The sequence below is a fragment of the Rhynchophorus ferrugineus genome, unplaced genomic scaffold (assembly GCF_030347505.1).
Source record: "Rhynchophorus ferrugineus isolate W39M unplaced genomic scaffold, kcgeb_rfMv2 rfM9, whole genome shotgun sequence".
NCBI lineage: Eukaryota > Metazoa > Arthropoda > Insecta > Coleoptera > Curculionidae > Rhynchophorus > Rhynchophorus ferrugineus.
Genome location: NW_027472588.1, coordinates 975668 through 992376, shown reverse-complemented (window position 1 = coordinate 992376; position 16709 = coordinate 975668). Strand labels below are relative to the sequence as shown.

Sequence of the window (16709 nt, the reverse complement as noted above, 5' to 3'; positions counted from 1 at the left end):
TCAAAATTGTGGTCAAATTAAACAAATTGTTCTTCGAATTCCTTTGCCAACCATATTATAATTTGTATCTAACCTCCAATGCCTACTGGATGTTTACAAGTGGTTTGACTCAAACGAAGATCGTCCTTGATCAAAATAATGTTTTCTTTAACAAGAGTCGTTTAAATAAATTCTAAATAAATAAATAATTTAGACCGTCAAATATTGTTTTATACATTTTTCTACCTATAATCCTTACCCAACATCTACTATATAGATACGACAGCTTGTTGGTATCCGAACTTTTGTATACAACATTATGATAACAACATATTTCAAGTCATGTTATTTTTAAAAATTGGGATGCTTTGTATTTCGGTTAACAAATTTACTTAAAACTTAAAAGTTGCTTAAGCTAATTATTTCCTAGATATTTCTAAGACCTTTTGTTGAAAATATCAGGAGATACGTGACGTTCATTAGAAAGTTATTGTTACAGTATTAATAGACGTTTAAATGTTTTGGGAATGGTGAGATTGTGATCTTTACCAATCATATGGATGTATTGACTCGTTATTTTGCTGTTTTCTCAACTTCAGCCGTTTCAAATGCTGCAATCTTGCTATCATAGTTTGTAAATTGGTTTTGGCGCTATATTCTCTCTCTCTCACTCTCTCTCTCTCTCTCTGTCTCTGTCTCCCTCTTTCATAAATAATTAGTATATTTTTGATAGTACGATATATATAAAAGAATGCCTTTTCAAGACATTTTCAAAGTTTGTTTTATGGCATACTAGCGACCCGCCCCGGCTTCGCACGGGTGCAATGCTGATACTAAATTAAATACACTACAGAAAAAATATGAACGTTATATATAAAAACATAGAGGCCCGCTCCGACTTTGCACGGGCATAAAATATGTATGCCTATGTCACTCAGTGAAAACATGATTAAAATCGATCCAGTATTTTTGGTTCATTCATTACTGCCCTTGGCCTGCACGCATTAAATTTGGAGTAAAACAATTCCTCTTCCCCTATACTTACTATGAAGATTTCCTGCTATCTTTGGAATATCTAAATTCATACAATTTTTATTACATTACACATTTTTAAACGCAAATTTTAAATTTGTAATATCTCCGAAAATATTTGTTTAATTTACATGCTGTAAGGAACCATATTGATCTATATTAATTGCACACTGTATTTAAGGTACTTAATTCGATAAGGATTAATGCCGTATTGTTTAAAATAACTTCGTAAATAAGCCATTTTCTCACGTAAAAAGTAAACAATAAAAATGGTTAATGTGGGTTATCCCTAAAATATAAACATATACCATCGCGGACTTTTTTGTAGACCTTTTTATGGTGTACAATACTGTAGTACATTAATTTGATCTAACTCGTAGGGTTAGGCAGCGTTTTTGCTAATTGCTAAATAAGCCTAAAAAAATAGGTTAATTTACGACATCACGTTAGAAACCTCTAAAATTAGCAATGTTGCCTTAGTATATTATACATGTATTATACATATGAACCTTCCTCTTGAATCACTCTATCTATTGAAAAAAACCGCATTAAAATCCGTTGCGTAGTTTTAAAGATTTAAGCGCACATAGGGATATAGGGACAGAAAAGGCGACTTTGTTTTATACTATGTAGTGATAAACATAATATTACCAGGGCAGACGTAAAGTTAAGTCGTTAAAATAATTTATTATGATGTCCTAATGTTCAAAGGTTCATTTTAACTTTAGGAAAATTCTCTAAAAGGTGTAAAGCTGGTTTCGAAAATGCTATTAAAATCACGTCAGTCAGTTTTCTGCTCAGAAACAGTATAGTAACAGAATTATGATGTTACCCTAAAAATTACAAAAAGTCATCATGATAAGAAATTTGATTTTTTTTTGATGGTATTTTAGAAAATATATAGTACTAGAAATAACAGTTTCATAAAATAATAGTTTAAGTTTAGTTAATTAATACTGTACAACGTCTTGTCACTGACATTGTTTACGAAAACATCAGCTTAAATAGAACATATTTCTTAATTATTCGTCTGTAATGCTCCTCCTGCTTTTATCTTCGAAAGTGGTGAACTCTTGGTCCTGATCTTGTAGAGCTAATATAAATCACAACTTCGCAGACACTCTGTCTTTCTGAACAGTATCTTGAAGGACTGGTAATGCCGCATATTGTTTAGGCAGGCCATCATGATCTAAAGGCACTAAATGAAGCTTTTCATTACACTTACACTCTGCAAATTATCCTATTGAGAATTCCATACTCTTAGCGTCGTTGATTATATTCACAATGGAAAACAGCAACTGCTGTTCTCACTGTTTCGTATTTGTACAGCTAATAAATGCTCCCTAAACTCATTAAAGCGAATTTGCTATAGCGAAGGTAATTGGTTGTTCAATAATGAATGAAGGACAAATAGTTTGATCGTTTTCGATTAAGCATTTTCATGCAAACAATTTCTTACTGTTTATTATGGATTTATTTCGTTTAAAATAAATAGCTATGAGTTATTTGAATTTTAGTGATAAGCAGATTTAATGCCGTTAATATTTCATTTGTTTAACGATAACCCAGCTTGACTAATTATATTTCTAGATAAGTAGTAAAGCGTCTATAGAGGAAAAGATAATAGGAGACTGCATATTACTCACATTACGTGATTTGCAATATGTTTTGATCAAATAAGATCAGAGAGAAGAATCTGAAAATTTAATAAAATCGGCGGCCGGAGAAAATATTTTTTGTTATGGAAAAAGACAAAGCAAAATTTATATTTTTCGACAGTTCACTGCGTATTTTATATCATAAGATTTTCTAGTGACCAGAAATTTATTATTCAATTGCAAATTTTTAACGATAACAGAATTACAATCTTATTTCTTGACAATATGCAATTTTAACTGACTATAAGCAAATCATCAAGAGATTGCTAAAAGTAATGGTTTGGAAACACCAACACAGCTAAAAAATAAATAATAGGTAACCAAAATCAGGAATCAAGAATATGTTCATAAAGAAATTATAAAAAACAAGGTTTTCAATGTAGATGGAAGGCAGTTGAAAAGTGAACATATATAAAAACCATAAATAAGAAGATATACGATTAGAAGTACCAATAAAAGTGGAAAAAGGTGAATAATGAATAAAAGTGAAATAAAAAGTAAGAATGGTAAGAAACAAGCAAAACTTATGTTGAAAAACAACTAGAGAAAAAATAAAAATAAAAAATAATAATAAAACTCGGCTTGATGTCGAGTTTCTGGACACTGCCCTAGGAAAATCGACCATCAGGGATTGGTATGCTAAGTTTAGACGTGGTGAAATGAGGATCGAAGACGGTGAACGGAGTGTATGCCTAAAAGAGGTTGTTACCGACGAAAACATTTTAAAAAATCCACAAAATCATTTTGAATGACTGTAAATTGAAACTGTATGAAATAGCAGATACTCTAAAGATACCAATTTTACATGTACATCATATCATTCACGAATATTTGAGTATGAGAAAGTTCTGTACAAAGTGGGTGCCGCACTAGCTGACTTTTGATCAAAAACAACGACGAGTTGATGATTCAGAGCAGTGTTTGAAGCTGATGATGAGTAATCAACCCGAGTTTTTGCATCGATATGTGACAATGGATGAAACATGGCTCCATCATTTTACTCCCAAGTCCAATCAACAGTCATCCAAGTAGACTGCACACGATGAACCCAATCCAAAGATTGGGAAAACGCAACAGTCGGCTGGCAAGGTTATGGCGTCTGTAATTTGGGATGCGCATGGAATATTTTCCATTGACTACCTTGAGAAAGAAAGGAGCATCAACAGCGACCATTTCATAGTGTTACTGGGCCGTTTGAAAGACGAAATCGCCGAAAAACAGCCGCATTTGAAGAAAAAGAAAGTGCTGCTTCACCAAGACAACGTACCGTGTCACAAGTCAGTGAAAACGATGGCAAAAATCCATGAATTGGGCTTTGAATTGCTTCTTCATCCACCGTATTCTCCCAATCTGGCCCCCAGCGACTATTTCTTGTTCTCAGATGTCAAAGAATGCTCGCTGAGAAGAAATTTTCGTTGAATGAACAGATGATTGCCTAAACTGAGGAGGCCTATTTTGAAGCAAAGGATAAATCGTACTACATAAATGGTATCGAAAAGTTAGAAGGTCGCTATAAGCAGTGTATCATCCTTGAAGGGAATTATGTTGAATAAAAAAAAATTCTCAAAAAATGTGTTTTACTATGGTAGGCCGGGGACTTTTCAATTGACCTTGTTGAATGATATCAAAATCTATTAGTTTATGATACTATTTATACAATTCTGAACATGATTTTGTGTTTTTGTTTTTGGAGACTTTGTACTCGTATGATACCTTAATCACCTAGTTGTAGATGAAAATATTGCGTAACGTTGCAATAAAATAATTAGATATAATACACTAATGACCCTTAATGTTTATTATGTGATGTTTTACTATAAATTACACTTAATAATTGCTAATTTAGCGCTAGTTAGTTAATTATAACGCCAATGAAAAAGTAATCCACGTTCATTAAAGTGTATATTTTTTAATTATAATTATTTGTGAAAAATATATCAAAATAATATACAAGAGGAGTCATCTGAGAAGAAAAGTACCAACGGAAAAGTGAAAGTTCCTAGTATATATGTTTTATTTATATTTAAACATTAAGATGTCTACGTACACCTAACCTTAATGGATTAAAAGAACTAATTAGTTTCCCGAAATGACCTGATTCATAGGATAATAGCAGATAACGATACTTTTTAAAATAATGACTTATTGGGCTATTTGCTTGTAAACGTTGGAGCAATTTTGCGCCGAATTCTAATGATATACAGATGGGAAAGCCCCATTACTAATAGAGCTCATAGAGCTTAATTAGCAGTCTGTTCCCAACATAATTCTGCTTGCGCTTAAATAGTTCAAAGAAATATATCGTTAATTTAAGCCGCAAATAATAGTAATGTTTAATGTGACTGTTAAACGTTTCACACTAATGAAAGTTAATTTCGTGATATGCTGCTGGATAATAGATTATCTATCTGTATTATAGAAGGTGGGTTTAAAAAACGGATTTCTAGGTTTTGTCGTCATGTTGATTGACGCCCCTTTGTCTCCTTGAATTGATAATTTCTTGATAAATAAGTTAATTCCGCTTAATAGAATACCTTCAAAAAAGAATAAAGAAAGGAATATGGTGCCATAATTATTGTAAGAATTATTTCAGAAGGTTTATTATATCCATTACCTAGATGTGCTAGTCATAAAAAGTTTTTGAAGCTTAACTATGAAGGAAGTTGTAAATGTAAGACAATAAGTAAATGTTGTCCAATTTTGTGTTGCTATTTTTTCCCATCTTTCAGACAATTTTATCATCTTTTGATGTTATCCACGAATCGATCCATTTTTTGACCCATCCTCATAAAAAGTGGAGCAGAACAAGTAGTAATCAGAAGGAGCAAGGTCTTGAGAATACGGTAAGGGGGTAGCACTTTCCATCTTAATGCTTCCATGTACGTTTGCGTTGTCATGCTGAGGATTAATATATATGTCTTTGAGATTTAAAGTTTTTTCCATCAGTGCTCAGCTCATTCACTTCAATTTTTGTCGATCGATCCCCATTGACGGTTTCATCAAGTAATACCTTTAAATTCTCGTGTAAAACAAATAATGTTCGATGACTATCAGCCGCCTTTTTCTTTTTAGTCATATATATAAAAATAAATCCATAAATCTTTTAAAATTAATATACAGACCCAATATTTTAACGAAAGCTGAACATTGCACAATAATTAGATAGTTTATGAAAAGGATGCTAGGTTTTTTGTTAGAAAATGGAGAACTACTCTCGACTTGTGCCGTATATATTCGATAATATTAATGCTACAATATATACACATCTGCGTCATGACTTATGCTGATATAAATCGACGACGAAAGTTTATTTATTTATTTATTAGACGAAGAATTATTTATATTTCGGCAATTGGCAACACTGTTGTCATGTGAGTTCTTCTGACGGTTCCATCGAAAAGTTTCACATTTTTGACGATATACTCAGAATATTTTGTCGCACGGACGTTATTTGTTTATTTTATATTTAGTTGAAAGTTTGGTCTCGCCAAAAAATGGAACTGAATTGTGAACATTTTCGTGTGATGATTTTTTACGATTTTCCACTTGGATTATCGCAACAAGAGTGCATCAGTCAACTTAATTTGACTTTTGGCGATGGAGCTCCATCAAAAACCACCGTGTATCACTGGTTTAGTGAATTCAATCGTGGTCGTAGTTCGCTGTCCGACGAGTTTCGTGAAGGTCGTCCAAAATCGGCTGTTATGTCAGAAAACATCCATGTTGTGTGCGAAATGATTAAGCAAGATCGTCATGTCACCTATTGTGAGATTGAGGCATGCCTAAGTATTAGTTCCACCAGAATATATGCTATTTTACATGAAAACTTAGCTGTGCGAAAGTTATGTTCACAATGGATCCCACACAATTTGACAATCGCTCAAAAAAAGACTCCTGCAGATTGGTGCAAAAAATTTCTATTTCTATTTCTTCGGAAAAACTGGTCATATTGCAACAGTGCCTCTAAAGGATCATAGAACAGTATATTCTGTACTCAACCATTTGTTTGCCAGAAGCCTTCAGTGAAATAAAGAAAACAAACAAGAGACGCCGGTTGATGGGTCATCCGCCGTACAGCCCTGATTTTACACCCAATGACTTAATTTTCTTCCCATCCGTGGAGAATAAACTGTGTGGTCAACGATTTTCATCGCCCGAAGAAGCTATTGAAGCATTCAAAAATCATATTTTGGAGATACCTTATTCGGAATGAAATAAATGCTTTGAAAATTGTCCATCATCAAACCAATCATGTTTGTCAACCACATCAACATCAGATGTGTCCTAAAAAAAAAGCGCCAGGATTTGGTTTCGGACAATAGCCGATTAACCGAGCCATCGCACTAAATAAAGCTGAACAACTAGCGATTTAGTAGGCCAAATAAATCGTAATATCGTTTTAGATAGCGCCTACACTGTGCCATCGAGTAATATCGGAAATAAACAATACTGCTACTGGCGACCGGGACCATTCGTATGTACGGTGCAAAACAAAAATTCGACCGCATAGCCATGTTGTTGCGTCTGTTGTCGAAGTTTTTCGAGTATAGTGAGAAATTGTGAAAGTTTTGGACAGTAATCATATTGCGCAATATTGCATTTTTATATAATTATTAAGTATTATTTTATCTCCAATCAGTATTACTTGCAATAATATTTATTCTAAATAAGCTGGTAATATTGTGTAATATGACAATATTGATTGGGCATAATATCCGTAATATGACCTTCATTAATTCATTGAAATAAATCCGAAGAAAAACCCAGGTTCAACCAAAGAAAAACAACCTTTTAATGGAGACTGAAAAAGAAAGGCAGGAAAGTTTTCTAGTCTAAATTTAAATATATGATTCACACCGTATATCATAAAGAAGTAAACGTTTTGGTAAAGAAATATTTTTTCTGCATAATGTATTTTTAAAATACCCTTGTTTTTCTGTTGCTATTAATACAAGCCTGCTACCTTGTCCAAGTATTTACCTAAAAAAAAGGTGAACTGTTCTTTAAGATATAATATATAATCTGAGGACACGATGTCTGGTGCATACGGCTGTTAAGTATTATTAACGGTATGAGCCTGAGTCTGGAAAATAGCATCGTCTAGAACGTATCACAATTTTTCATTCACAAAAAAACTTAAAATTAATATGATCTTTAGTACTAGATATTAGATGCTAAATTTCAATAATACTCAGTCTAAAATTATTTATTCGCGTCAATACTTTATACGAAAACTGAACATTGCACGACGATTAAATACTTAAAAGTACCTGGTAATATTGTGTAACATAGCAATATTGATTGGGCATAACATCCGTAATAAGACATCGAATAATTCATTGAAATAAATCCGAAGAAAAAGTCAGCCAAAGAAAAACAACGTTTTAGTGGAGACTGGATAGAAAAGAAATGCAGAAAATCTAAATATAAATTATATGATTCACACCGTATATCATAAAGAAGTAACCGTTTTGCTAAAGATTTTTTGCATAATCTATTTTAAAATATTCTTGTTTTTCTGTTTCTGATAATAGAGATTTTTAGATGTACAAATAGGTTTGGACTGCTATCTTTTCCAAGCATTCCAACATAAACGGGGATCTACTATTTTTACATACACTTTTCATGGAAAAAAAACCAATAGCCCAGCATTTGTATAAGAATTATATCACCATTCGATTCAGCGTAAAATTCTCTATAAGACATGTAATTTTCATTAACCTGGTACAATTTGAACGGAAATATCAGCAAAAACATTGAAAATGGCAGAAAGTCGCAAATTTTCACGACTATATACATGGAAAAAGTGATAAAATATTTTACCTCTTGGATGAAGATGAAACCTCCAAAATATATGTATTTTCGGTTGAAATAAACGAATATATAGGTTAAATTTACTTAGAACTTATAGTTTTTAAGATATTTGACTTAAACCGAAATCCGCTAATTTCTTGAACATACAATTTTTTCTGGAAAAACTAAAAACTAGCATTTGTATAAGAATTATATTACCACCATTCGATTCAGCGTAAAATTCTCTATAAGACATGTCATTTTCATTAACCTGGCACAAGTTGAACGGAAATGGCAACAAAAACATTGAAAATAGCAGAAAGTCGCAAATTTTCACGACTATATACATGGAAAAAATGACAAAACACTTTACCTCTTGGATAAAGATGAAACCCTCAAAATATATGTATTTTGGGATGAAATAAACGAATATACAGGTTGAATTTACTTAGAACTTATAGTTTTTAAGATATTTGACATAAACCGAAATCCGCTAATTTCTTGAACATACAATTTTATATATATATATATATATATATATATATATATATATATATATATAATTCATTATAGTTTGATCGTAAAAATAAGGAATTGATACTTTAAATTATCAACACATATTTTGCAAACAAATATTCATATTTAATTCTAAAATATAACTTTCGAGTATTTTAATAAATTATTTAGTATTCAGAAATAACCACCAAGAACAAGCAACTTAGTTGGTGACACTTTAAAAGCTAATTATTTACTTATATAGTAATATAATAGTAGTATTATCCAGATCATGCTCCTTCTAATTATTACTTATTGTGACATATGAGTCGTGACCTATGAGTAGCGCTTCACTTCTTATGAAGATACCAATAAATGGGCCAATTCGTGAATAGCTTCAAGAGATACATAGTTCTTTCGAGATGGAAATACTTTCATCTTTCATATTAAGCCATAAGATCTTTCACAATAAAGGTTGAAATTTAAAAATCTAACTAACTAATTTGTAGTACTTATAAATTTAAGTTATCAAACACTAATACATTAAAAAAATTATATCGTGAATCTTATAACATAAGAACGCCAAAAAAATACTACCGAAAACATTTGAGTCCGTTAATCGATCCTTAAAATTAGTTGTTTATCATTCCATGTCCCCAAAAACAATATAAACCAACCGCCTGCCGGTTCAGATTCAGTCTCCACTACGATGCCGGCGGGATCGCGAGAGCCGCTGCTAAGCTTCGACAGTTCGACATTGAAACCGTGTAAAAATAACGGACGAGTGTACGCGTTGACTGCGGCAACCGACAGCCTCCCAAAAGATTACTTTGTGATTACCGCAGGCAAGGTCAACAGCGTTCAAAGAAAAAACCGCCGTTGGTCAGTTTTACTTCAATTAACCACGTCCGACGACGAGCCCGCTGTTGCATTCGAGAAAAAATCCAACGTATCATCGCCAGCTTTTGAAGCAACCGACTTCGATATATTAGACAGTATTTTAGAAGCCTTGGCAAAGCACCAAGCGAAAATTCTAAACTCACCAGCAAATTTGATCGATGAAGAAGACGAAGAGTTGTTTAATGATGTCTACAACACTCAGTATATTAATGAAGCGGACAAGACAATGCTAGATTATGTCCTACAGCGTCTCAGCAAAGATCTGACGGTCAATATGAAAGATGGTTTGATTGTGGACAGTGTAGGATGTCCCTTAATTACTATCCCAAACCACAAGAAGTGTTTAACGCGATTGTCGCCAGTTTATGACGCTTTACTCTATCTGTTCTCGTTGACTGACGAAAACTTCCGCCAATATCATTTCGTGCCTTTAATTCAGAGCTATTTCCATACACTAAGATCTGCACTGGACCAAAGATTATCAGATAAAATAACGAAAGAATATGAAGAGACTACTGTACGAGCACTACTTCCCATAGTAAAAGCCCAGCTGGTGTTACGGAACCCAACCTGGGACGATCTCACCTTCAATTTCAGGAATTATCTGAAATATCCGCTGATAAATCAGGAGGACGTCTACGAGATTCTGAAAAAAACATTCGAAAATCAACAATACGAGTTTGTGAAGTACCAGGTTCAATATTTGGAGCAAAAAAACGGTCATCTGGGAGAATATTTCTTCCTGGACATCGTGGTTAAGGTGAACGGCGAAGAACGAGAACTGAATCTGTTCGTGAAGGTGCTGATAACGCCCATAGAGGTCCTCCAGAAGACTATCAAAGAGGGCATCGCAGAGAAAGAGGATCTTTTCTACAACACCTTGCTACCGCTGTTTGAAGAAAACAATTTAGGAGAACTGGTGGATTTTACTGCGAGGTGTTACCTTTCCAGAACGAATTGGATGCTGGTGCTGAGTAACATGTCGAAGAAAGGCTTTAAACCCGTATCGATCAACTCCAACTTGGATTATCACGGATTGAGATCCGGCGTAGTGGTACTAGCGAAATTAACGGCCCTGTCTCTGATTCTGGAGGAGATTTTGTCGTTGAAACAAGAAAAACCTATCCGGCTGGGTGATATCTACCCTCTGCTTTACAAAGAGTTCATATTTGTCAATGAGGAATCCCATTTTTACGTGAAACACTTGAAGTCAGTTGGGGAAGCGATGGTATATCTGACGGAGTTGTTTCCTGATATTTCGAAGGGCGTATCAGCTGAGGAAGTATCCAAGTACCTTGACGAGACATTCACATTCATATTCGAAGTCATCCGGACTTCCAAAAAATTCCGAAACGTAATAGTGCATGGCGATCTTTATTTGGGTAACATGTTGTTCCGATATGGAAAGGACGGTCTCATAGACCGATGCGCATTGGTGGACCTGCAAGGTTTACGATATATGCCCCCTGCATACGAACTGCTATTCTTTCTGTACCTTTCATCAACTAGAGAGACCAGGCTTCAACACTACGACCAGCTGATTGAAGAATATTATCAAACCATCTCGCGAACAATCGATAGTTTTGATTTCGATCCAGAGAAACTCTTTCCCAAACAGTCTTTCCACGAGAGCCTGGAATATATGAAACCAGCAGCTTTGTACGTGAAGATATCATACAACGTTATCTCAAAAATCAGTTCCGAAATGAGAGAGGCCTTGTTTCATAACGAAGAGGAATTCAATAAATGTTTCCAGGCCAGTAAAAGAGATTTCATCGACATGGTATGGGCTGACGAGTACTACCGACAAGCCATGGCCGACAACGTGCGAGATTTAGTTGATCTAATGTCTGTGGAAAGACACTGTTGATGTTGGATGCAAAACAACTGAATAAGAATGCGGTTAATGCTTCTTTCTATTATGAAGAGTACAAATAATTAATTAACTTTCTTTATAAATAAAATATTATTTATATATACTGTTAGCTTTTATTGTCTTATTTTGATGGGCCAAATTCAAGTCAAAAGTAACTTTTGTTCTTGTTTAGTATCGTGTAATCACTGCCCAACCACAAAATTAAAATGATCATGAATCAATTTATACAATCATTTTTATTAGATCGAGTTTTTCTGATAGAAGTTTTTTGTTCCTTTCCACTAGTCCGTACACTATACATCAATGACATAGCTTTATCCATGTTCATCACTGATAGGTCCACAACTAAATGGAAAAAATCGAAATGATATATTTGCAGAAACCCTGTGGCGAACTTATTGTAGTTATCACTTCTATTCTCTAAAAATGCATATTCCCAAAATAGCCTTTTCAAGTAATCATTCTATCCTGGTCCTCTACTTTCACACATAATAACAGTAGGCAGAACATCTGAACATCTTCATTGTGAGCCGTTGTAGATTCAAGGTTATATTGTGGACATGTGTATAGTTCATTATTTTATCCCCCGAGATTTCTACCAATGATTATTCATAGCATCTTCTGAATAAATACATTTGGCTGAACAAGATCATATGATTAGAGCAAGCAGTAATCAAAAGGGGCCATGTTTGGTAAATAAGACGAATGTTCTATGCCCCCAAGATTCTCCCATGATGTTTTTTCCACTGACACCTATTGTAAATTGTATCTAAAACGTAAGAATCAACATGCATCACAGCTTTATAACAACTGGTGTAAAAGTCTATCTTTTTACCTTTGATGTCGAGTAAGCATAACAACCAAAAAAACAAATACAATATTTCTAGAACTATCTATGCTTTTGAAACGATTTCCAACCACTCTCTCTTAGCTGTCAGGAGTGTCAAAATAATTAATTTTAAAACATCCAAACCGATGACTAAATGTCGCTATTAATAGAGCATTTTACCAATATGCTTAAAATACAAATTCTAAAATCCAACATTTTGTTTTCAACATTTTCATCATTAAACCTTTTATACATTCATTCATTCATTCACCCAATATATATTTATTAAACAATATCATTATATTAATATTTTCGATATAAATTTCTTAGTAAAATATTGTTTATTAAAATCATTATAAGAATATATTTATTTACTGTTTTTATTGATAATTGGACCTATCTTATAGATAATTATTTGTATATCACATTGTTTTTCAATGTTTGTTAATAGTGGGTTGTTCAATAAGATCGTGTGGCGCCATCTATTTTCATTCAAATTTTTAATTTTCAGAATTTTACGCTTAATCGGATGGTGGTAATATGTCAAATATCTTATCAAATATCTGTCAAACTATAAGTTCTAAGTAAATTTAACTTGAATATTCCTTTATTTCATCCCAAAATACATATATTTTGTAGTTTTCATCTTTATCCAAGAGGTGAAATATTTTGTCACTTTTTCCATGTATATAGTCGTGAAAATTCGCGTTTTTCTGTCATTTTCAAGGTTTTTGCTGTCATTTCCATTCAATTTGTACCAGGTTAACGAAAATGGCATGTCTTATAGAGAATTTCACGCTGAATCGAATGGTTGTTATGTAATTCTGATACAAATATTGTTTTTTTAGTTTTTCCATGGAAAGTGTATGTTCAAGAAATTAGCGGATTTCTGTTTATGTCAAATATCTTAAAAACTGTATGTTCTAAGTAAATTTAACTTGAATATTCCTTTATTTCAACCCAAAATACATATATTTTGTAGTTTTCATCTTTATCCAAGAGGTGAAATATTTTGTCACTTTTTCCATGTATATAGTCGTGAAAATTCGCGATTTTCTGTCATTTTCAAGGTTTTTGCTGTCATTTCCATTCAATTTGTACCAGGTTAACGAAAATGGCATGTCTTATAGAGAATTTCACGCTGAATCGAATGGTTGTTATGTAATTCTGATACAAATATTGTTTTTTTAGTTTTTCCATGGAAAGTGTATGTTCAAGAAATTAGCGGATTTCTGTTTATGTCAAATATCTTAAAAACTGTAAGTTCTAAGTAAATTTAACTTGAATATTCCTTTATTTCATCCCAAAATACATATATTTTGTAGTTTTCATCTTTATCCAAGAGGTGAAATATTTTGTCACTTTTTCCATGTATATAGTCGTGAAAATTCGCGATTTTCTGTCATTTTCAAGGTTTTTGCTGTCATTTCCATTCAATTTGTACCAGGTTAACGAAAATGGCATGTCTTATAGAGAATTTCACGCTGAATCGAATGGTTGTTATGTAATTCTGATACAAATATTGTTTTTTTAGTTTTTCCATGGAAAGTGTATGTTCAAGAAATTAGCGGATTTCTGTTTATGTCAAATATCTTAAAAACTGTAAGTTCTAAGTAAATTTAACTTGAATATTCCTTTATTTCATCCCAAAATACATATATTTTGTAGTTTTCATCTTTATCCAAGAGGTGAAATATTTTGTCACTTTTTCCATGTATATAGTCGTGAAAATTCGCGATTTTCTGTCATTTTCAAGGTTTTTGCTGTCATTTCCATTCAATTTGTACCAGGTTAACGAAAATGGCTTGTCTTATAGAGAATTTCACGCTGAATCGAATGGTTGTTATGTAATTCTGATACAAATATTGTTTTTTTAGTTTTTCCATGGAAAGTGTATGTTCAAGAAATTAGCGGATTTCTGTTTATGTCAAATATCTTAAAAACTGTAAGTTCTAAGTAAATTTAACTTGAATATTCCTTTATTTCATCCCAAAATACATATATTTTGTAGTTTTCATCTTTATCCAAGAGGTGAAATATTTTGTCACTTTTTCCATGTATATAGTCGTGAAAATTCGCGTTTTTCTGTCATTTTCAAGGTTTTTGCTGTCATTTCCATTCAATTTGTACCAGGTTAACGAAAATGGCATGTCTTATAGAGAATTTCACGCTGAATCGAATGGTTGTTATGTAATTCTGATACAAATATTGTTTTTTTAGTTTTTCCATGGAAAGTGTATGTTCAAGAAATTAGCGGATTTCTGTTTATGTCAAATATCTTAAAAACTATAAGTTCTAAGTAAATTTAAACTGGATATTCGTTTATTTCATCCCAAAATACATATATTTTAGACTTTTCATCTTTATCCAAGAGGTGAAATATTTTGTCACTTTTTCCATGTATATAGTCGTGAAAATTCGCGATTTTCTGTCATTTTCAAGGTTTTTGCTGTCATTTCCATTCAATTTGTACCAGGTTAACGAAAATGGCATGTCTTATAGAGAATTTCACGCTGAATCGAATGGTTGTTATGTAATTCTGATACAAATATTGTTTTTTTAGTTTTTCCATGGAAAGTGTATGTTCAAGAAATTAGCGGATTTCTGTTTATGTCAAATATCTTAAAAACTGTAAGTTCTAAGTAAATTTAACTTGAATATTCCTTTATTTCATCCCAAAATACATATATTTTGTAGTTTTCATCTTTATCCAAGAGGTGAAATATTTTGTCACTTTTTCCATGTATATAGTCGTGAAAATTCGCGATTTTCTGTCATTTTCAAGGTTTTTGCTGTCATTTCCATTCAATTTGTACCAGGTTAACGAAAATGGCATGTCTTATAGAGAATTTCACGCTGAATCGAATGGTTGTTATGTAATTCTGATACAAATATTGTTTTTTTAGTTTTTCCATGGAAAGTGTATGTTCAAGAAATTAGCGGATTTCTGTTTATGTCAAATATCTTAAAAACTGTAAGTTCTAAGTAAATTTAACTTGAATATTCCTTTATTTCATCCCAAAATACATATATTTTGTAGTTTTCATCTTTATCCAAGAGGTGAAATATTTTGTCACTTTTTCCATGTATATAGTCGTGAAAATTCGCGATTTTCTGTCATTTTCAAGGATTTTGCTGTCATTTCCATTCAATTTGTACCAGGTTAACGAAAATGGCTTGTCTTATAGAGAATTTCACGCTGAATCGAATGGTTGTTATGTAATTCTGATACAAATATTGTTTTTTTAGTTTTTCCATGGAAAGTGTATGTTCAAGAAATTAGCGGATTTCTGTTTATGTCAAATATCTTAAAAACTATAAGTTCTAAGTAAATTTAAACTGGATATTCGTTTATTTCATCCCAAAATACATATATTTTAGACTTTTCATCTTTATCCAAGAGGTGAAATATTTTGTCACTTTTTCCATGTATATAGTCGTGAAAATTCGCGATTTTCTGTCATTTTCAAGGTTTTTGCTATCATTTCCATTCAATTTGTACCAGGTTAACGAAAATGGCATGTCTTATAGAGAATTTCACGCTGAATCGAATGGTTGTTATGTAATTCTGATACAAATATTGTTTTTTTAGTTTTTCCATGGAAAGTGTATGTTCAAGAAATTAGCGGATTTCTGTTTATGTCAAATATCTTAAAAACTGTAAGTTCTAAGTAAATTTAACTTGAATATTCCTTTATTTCATCCCAAAATACATATATTTTGTAGTTTTCATCTTTATCCAAGAGGTGAAATATTTTGTCACTTTTTCCATGTATATAGTCGTGAAAATTCGCGATTTTCTGTCATTTTCAAGGTTTTTGCTGTCATTTCCATTCAATTTGTACCAGGTTAACGAAAATGGCCTGTCTTATAGAGAATTTCACGCTGAATCGAATGGTTGTTATGTAATTCTGATACAAATATTGTTTTTTTAGTTTTTCCATGGAAAATGTATGTTCAAGAAATTAGCGGATTTCTGTTTATGTCAAATATCTTAAAAACTGTAAGTTCTAAGTAAATTTAACTTGAATATTCGTTTATTTCATCCCAAAATACATATATTTTGTAGTTTTCATCTTTATCCAAGAGGTGAAATATTTTGTCACTTTTTCCATGTATATAGTCGTGAAAATTCGCGATTTTCTGT

General features: G+C 32.3%; 2 protein-coding genes and 1 long non-coding RNA gene across 5 annotated transcripts in view; 2 read left to right on the top strand and 1 right to left on the bottom strand.

Moving 5' to 3' along the window:
• The window catches only part of LOC143202419 (adenylyl cyclase 78C), a 128032-nt gene that overhangs the window by 46810 nt on the left and 64513 nt on the right, over positions 1-16709 (bottom strand). The window lies entirely within an intron of this gene.
• Positions 1-16709, top strand: part of LOC143202455 (uncharacterized) — a 110844-nt gene that overhangs the window by 32282 nt on the left and 61853 nt on the right. The gene's annotated exons all lie outside the window — the stretch shown is intronic.
• On the top strand, positions 9650-11836 carry LOC143203124 (uncharacterized). Its single transcript, XM_076415262.1, has one exon. It carries the CDS (start codon positions 9667-9669, stop codon positions 11725-11727), a length of 2061 nt encoding a protein of 686 aa, XP_076271377.1. The 5' UTR covers positions 9650-9666; the 3' UTR covers positions 11728-11836.